We start from the raw sequence: 7,065 nt of genomic DNA, 5'->3' as shown, positions 1-7,065 counted from the left end.
TATAAAAAGAAAGAGAGAACTTTATTGTACATTGAATTTCTTAGGAAAGAGACTTCTAAAACATAAAGGATTAATTCAAACACTATGCAAACACACTATGGTCGTGGATGTGACCTCCTTAATATGCCATTAGATTACTGATCTCATGACTTGTGGCATAGAATCAACATTCTCAAAAGAAAACAAGAGATCAGTAGATGATGAAAATATTCATTTTAAGTGCTTGGCTTGAAAGATGAATAGGCACAGATGCCAGGATTTTGTTCAAACTTCATCATATGTTCCTCAGACAAAGACACCCATGCTTCTATTCCTTCACCATCTTTGGAGTCTAAGAAAATGGCAACGTTATGAAATTTTAAGGGAGTGGCTACCCAAGTGGGCTTTCCCCACCCAAAATCAACCTCGTAGAAGGGAAATCTGCACCAACTACTGAAACCAAAAAGCTTCGTCAGGTTAGAGTTTTCTCCGTGCTTCTCACTCTCTTTCCTCAAAAACTGGAAGTACGCACCACCGCCATGAATCATCCTCACAAAGTCATTGTTCACCATCCCTATTGACTCGTGAAGCTTCGTTGCTAAAGCATTATAGTCTACCAGTTTCTCATCATTCTTTGAACAAATAGCCTTTGTCACTTGAAAGATGTTTCCAATTGATAGCTTTGGCAACTGTGGAATCATTCTTTTCCGCAGATCCACTGCAATGATTGCAACATTTATCTCGTTAGCTTTAGTTTCGTTTCCATTTTGATCTTCTTCAGTTTCAGCCATCACAGCTTTCCAAATGAGAGCTGCCACAGCCTCAAATCGTGTTGGAGGATCCAAACATGAGCTGTTGCCTATTTCTTCTCTCAGTGCAGCTATCTTAGAGCTGTCAAACAGGAACCTTTTCATCGTAATTTTACTTAACAAGTCCTCGTTGAAGAAATTACGTAACGAGAAACTTGATACGTCTTGTGGAGGGAAAAGCGAGGTGCAATCAGAGATTACACCTTCAATATCATCAGTGGCACCCCGTGAAATTGCAGCCCAACTAGTAAGAAAGGACGCCAATGCTGATGCATCCCCAATTGGATGCCAAATACAAGCACTCAATGCCATTCCACCGCAAGCGAAGTAATTCACTTGGACTGCTAACAATACCCGAGAGCTTATCTCAGAGGATACATCATACGGATTACAAGGTAGTAGCTTTTCCAACTTATGTACGTCGGATTCTTCAAGTGTCATGGATATTTCTCCGGCAACATTTGCTTCGATAAATGAAGCACCTTCATCGTTGCAGTCAATGGAAAAGCCATCCTTAATTCGTCCGGCGAAAGGAGAGAAGTGGGTTAATGTCTTTGACAAGGATGTTTTCAGGTGATGATATTTTCTGTAGGAATTCTCTCTGCTTGCTGAATAAAAGAGAATTATGGGAACGTAAATTTGGGGAGCTAATTGATCGAGGAGAGAGAGGTTGTAGGTGCTCAGGTGTTGAGGGGTTGCAGAAGAGGGTTTGACAATTTCTTTAGAAATGATTTGAACTTCCATTTCTCTGAAGCAAATTAAGAAGATGAAGTTGTAAAACGTACGAGGTTGATTTTCATCCAATACAAGATACTGGATATGAAGTTTCTTGTATAGGGGAAGTTCCACTAAGATTTCATTAAGCATGATTAAGGATGGCCAAGTATTTTTTGGGTATGGATGTATAATATACAATTGAGTTTAAAAAATATATATTTAAAAATTAAATTTTACAGCATTAACAGATTTAATTTGGTGGTAAAATGCGATCTAAATAGTAAACTTTACCTGAATAAATTTAAAAAATATCATGTTCTACTCTCAATTTTCAATTTCATTTTAAAAAAAAATAAATTTCATAATAAACTTAAATTAAATCAAAATTTTAATATATTTTTTTGATAAAATCTTTATTTCATATTCTATTTTAAAAAACAAAATAATTAGAATATTAAAATATTAAATAAAATTAGCAATAAAAATAGATTTTCTTACAAGTTATTAATTTAAAAATATAAATTAAATGGATTTGAGTAATAACAATTCAGCTCGGAAGGCTTTCAAAAAAAAAAAAAAAAATCAGTTCCGAATCAATTTTATTTCATATTCTATTTTAACCGTTATAATATATATTCACTCCAAATTTTATGTGGGCTAATTATTACAAAAACTAATTTTTATAAATTCAGTTTTAAAAAACTAAGACGTGCATATGTAATAAAATCAAATTAAATGAATTTCAAAATGAAATTGAGTCTATTTTATTAAAAAAAATTCAAATAAACCAAATCAAGATTTCAATTCACTTAATTAGAAGATATATTTTATAAAAAATATTTTTTAAAATTTTTAGTTTCTAAATAATTTAAAAAATAAAAATTATTGGTAAATTTATATACAGTTTTCTAAATAATATCTTTAAAATCTGAATTTTTTTTTTAAAAAAAAAGTGATTCTCTTTAAAAATGTTTTCTAGCAAAGGATTAATTATATATTTAATCTTTTTTATAATTTTTATTAGTTATTTAATTATTTTAGAATTATTATCAATTTTTAAATTATAATAATATATAAATTAATTAATATAAATTTATTTTATTTTATTTTATTTTTAAAAAATATTTTAAAATATTTTTTAATATTTAATAAAATTTAATTTTTTAAAATAAATATAATAAAAAAATTATATTTATTAATATATATAAAAAATAAATAAAAATTATAAAATAAAATGAATAATTTTTAATTTAATGTATATAAATAAATCTGAAAGGTTTCAAAATTTAATCTTCCAACCGCTCATTCCAACCTCTGGTTTTCATTTAAGAAAAAAAAGACAGCAATGTATTCCGTGGAAATTATAAATGTAAAGTTAATGCATTAAATGAGTAGAGTGACACCATAAATTTTGGCTCCACTATCCTATATTTCTAGGTAAGAATTTATTGTTTTTAATTCAGGTAGGAAAAATATTTGCAATCAGATCATTTTAATTTAATTATTTTTTATTTTTTATTTTTTAATATTAAATAGGTGTAAATATTTAGGTTTATTTAGTTATTTCAGTTTTTAATATAAATATTTAAATTGAAGAAAAAAATTAGAAGCTTTTAAATTAATAACGTAAATCGACTTACTGAAAATCAAACTAATTTTTTTTTTAGTTGTTATATGCTCACTCTGAATTTTACATGAACTAATTCTTACAAAGATTCATTTTTATAAATAGTTGGTAAGAATTAATTTAAAAAAAAAACAAAGAGATGGACATGTAATAAAAGATGAAATTATATGATCTAATTAAACCTTTTCAAGTGATCTACGGTCAAACTGTTCACTGTCTTGAAAAAAGTTAGGTTTAATATGAATTTTAAGTATCTATTTATAAAAACTATGATATGCATGTCTAATTTGAATTTTACATGAAATCAAACCGATTTCATTAAAAACACTCAAATAAAACCAAATCAAGATATTTCTTGAATTAAGAATCGCATCAAGAAAATTGCTCATTAAACTATTACTCTATGCGAGCCTATTTTAAAATTTATTTCATATATACTAAGCACTAATAATTTTATTAATGAAGATATAGCATATGCGTTGGTGATCAATAAAAAGAAAAAAGAGATTTGTTTTTAAAATAATCCACAAGAAACGAACCGCTCTAATTAATTATTGCTCCATAATTAATGGAGTCCAATCTACCGACCAACTGTAGCATTACAAGCTATTAATGTCATTACTGATCAATAGCTTTCTATTAATAAATGATGGAAAAATTAGAATGACAATATTTTATTAGTTAAGTTTTTAATTTTAAAAAATATATGTTTAGAGTTTAAAAAAAAGTTATTAATTAATTATTTTAATAATTTTAGTTATTAAATGTTAAAAAAAATTTTAAAATATTTTTAATATTAATGAATATTTTATTTTTATTTATTATTTAAATTTTTTTCGACACGAATTAAATATAAAAATAAATATACTAAATTTTTATAAAAATAAAAATAGAAAAGACTATATTACTATTCAATTAAAATATTTATATAAATTGGATGAATCTAATTATTTTTTTATAAATACTCCACTTATTAAAGAGTATATTAAAAAAGGAAATACTTAATAAACATTGAAATCATAAAACATCAATTATTTAGAAGCTAAAAAATATAAAATAACAAAAAAAAATGAGGGAATAAATTTATTAATATTCGAAAATGTGTTATTTAAAATTAAAAAATTAATTATTAATGAGTTTTTTTATATTATAAAAACTAAATAGTATTATCTAATAACTAAAACTAATGAATGTATAAATTAATGAATTTTTAAAAATTATTTTTTAAAATTAATAAATTAACTAATTAATTTTTTCATACTTCAAAAGCTAATAAGTAATTTTTTCATAAAAAATAATAAGTATAATTAGAGGTAAATTACTATTTAATTTTATTAGTATAAAAAATTCATTCATTAATTAAAAATTAAAAAAATATTAAAATATATTTAAAATTTAAAAAATCATTAATTAATTCACCTAATAGTTTTAGACGTTACATAAATTTAATAAAGAAAAAGCCAAACATTTTTAATTTTGATCAATTATAGCATAATTTTACAGTTTTACTATAATTATAACCAATTGGTTAATTTTCATCGAAATAAATTAAAATTAATATTTTTAATGCGGCTGAAATAAAACTATACTAATTGGTTAATTTGTAAAAAAAAACGTACAGTGACTGGCGCATATCATAGTCACTCCAACGCTCAAATCAATAAAGTAAATTAGAGAGAAGGGTGAATGTAATATAATACTTTGAATTCAAGTATAGTTGTATAGGAGTTACGTACTTTTGTCTCTATAATCATTAGCTTTTATACTATAAGAAAATGGAGTTTATCATGGTAGTTTTTAAAGATCCGGTAATGATATGACCGACTAATTGATGAGAGATCCCACCAGCCAATTAATCGAGGATTTCATGATTATAGGAGCAATGGAAATCTGCGATATTAACTCATCTAACGGTAACTTAAAGTGAAGACTCGACCTGTTCAGGAGTGAACGAGTCTTGATGAAAAGCCGGACACCATGGTCGTCTGAGCCTTTCTTTCCACGGGTGGAACCACGTATTGGTTTATCAAATCTTTATTACGTGATCATATTTTATGGTGACAACTAATGGCCTCTTTTGAGAGAATATTGTCTTCGATTCATTAGATTCGAAGGTAATAGTTGTCTTTAGTATCTGGGGCACGTGGTTTATTTAGGTTGACTTTTCATACTCGTATCGCTTTGCCTACTCTTGTCCATGAATGACAATTGCCTTGTGGCTAAATTAAAAATAATCAATCGATCTTAAGATCCGGTGATGATAACAAATTGAAAATTTTATTAAACAGGACTACTATTGTAATATCCGGCTAGACCCCGGCATCAGAATTCCTACCTTCCGGTGGAATCTCCGTTGGAATCCGGAATTTCTCGGATGTCGGAACCCTCTAGAAGGGTAAAACATGTTTTTATAAAATGTTTCTCATGATTTTGATGGTTAATTTTGAGTTAAAGTTTTAAAGAAAAGAAAAGAAAAGAGGATGAAGGAAGGGCCCAGGTTCGGCCGCTGAACCTCATGTTCTGCCGCCGAACATGGGGTGCATGCGGAGGCACGTTAGGCCCCCAAAGGTGGTCTGGCCAGCCACCTATAAAGGGTCCCCTGTCCGAAATGGGCGTGTTTTCTCTCCCCATTTCCGGCCAAGGTGAGTCTCTGCCATCCTTTGTCGATCTTGTGTTCTTCCTTCAAGTCTCTCATGATTTTTATGAGTTTTTATCTTGTTTTTGAAGTTTTTAAGCTCAAAACCGAAGTTTAGAAACTTGAAGACCTCGGAGCTCGTTTCCTCCCAATTTCCAAGTTTGGATCACCTCTCCTCTCGATCTTCAAGAGGTAAGTGTAGATCCTCATCCTCCTTTTATGTTTTAAGTAAGTTTTGAGGGGTTTTAAGGATGTTGAATCCATGTTTAGGTTAGTGTAAAATGTTAGGGTTTATGCACCCTTTATGATAAATGTGAAGTTTGTTGGGGTATAGGCTAGTTTTATGCCCCTATATGCTTGAAAATATGTTTATGCATGCTTTTGTGTGTGTTGGTGTGAGTTGGGAGGTTTTGAAGTGGCTGGATGTGCATGTGAGGCTCGGGTTCTGCCCTTTGGGAGAGCCCAGGTTTGGCCGCCGAAGCCAGTTTCGGCCGCCGAACCTGCCTGGAGGCAGCTTTAGGCCGGCTAAACTCACCTCTGAAAGTTTAGACTTTCGGCTCTAGAGGGGAGTTTCGGCCGCCGAACCTACCGCTGAACCTGCCTGGCTTTCGGCTCTAGAAGGAACTTTCAGCCGCCGAAGGTGCATGACTTTTGGATCTGGAAGGGGTTTCGGCCGCCGAAGGTGCCGCCGAAAGTCCCATGTCCAGCCATCCTTTGCCTGTTTTCTATGCATGTTTTATGATGTTTTAGGGGGTTTTTGGAGAGATGTTTAGAGTCATGTTAGAGTATGTTGGTCCCTCATTTGAGTCCACCTGTGTAGGATCGGACCCGAGGAACCGAGGAGGCCAGCAGTGTTAGCTGTTTCAGAGTCAGCTAAAGGTGAGTAGAACATAACTCCTTTTACTTCAAAGCAATTAGACTTTTCAGCATAATCATGCATCATAAATGCCATGTATGTAATAGGTTGTATTGCATTAGAATTCACGAATATGACGCATTGCATAATATGATGTTGATGTAGATGGATGTTGAATGACCCATTGGCCCTTGATATGATATGGTATGGAAGTCCAGGTCGAGACCCATTCTACACCTCTGGCACAATTGGTTATGCTATGTATGTTATGTTATGTTAAGAGAAAGTCCAGGTCGAGGCCCATTCTACGCCCCTAGCACATTGGATATGGTAGAGGGTCATTGGTGATAAGTCCATCCTTGATGTGAATTGTTTGTGTTGTGATGCATCTCATGAAAGCATATGTTTAGTAAATTGTTTTACTGTTCTACTCACTGGGCTC

The 7,065-nt window shown here is 30.6% G+C and overlaps 1 protein-coding gene across 1 annotated transcript; it reads right to left on the bottom strand.

Moving 5' to 3' along the window:
* On the bottom strand, nucleotides 1–1,683 carry LOC110618130 (stemmadenine O-acetyltransferase). The gene has a single exon (XM_021761191.2). The coding sequence runs from the start codon at nucleotides 1,653–1,655 to the stop codon at nucleotides 216–218; it is 1,440 nt and encodes a 479-aa protein (XP_021616883.1). The 5' UTR covers nucleotides 1,656–1,683; the 3' UTR covers nucleotides 1–215.
* Nucleotides 1,684–7,065: the final 5,382 nt, after the last annotated feature.

The sequence above is a fragment of the Manihot esculenta genome, chromosome 6 (assembly GCF_001659605.2).
Source record: "Manihot esculenta cultivar AM560-2 chromosome 6, M.esculenta_v8, whole genome shotgun sequence".
Lineage (NCBI taxonomy): Eukaryota > Viridiplantae > Streptophyta > Magnoliopsida > Malpighiales > Euphorbiaceae > Manihot > Manihot esculenta.
This window is presented reverse-complemented; position numbering and strand designations above follow the sequence as displayed.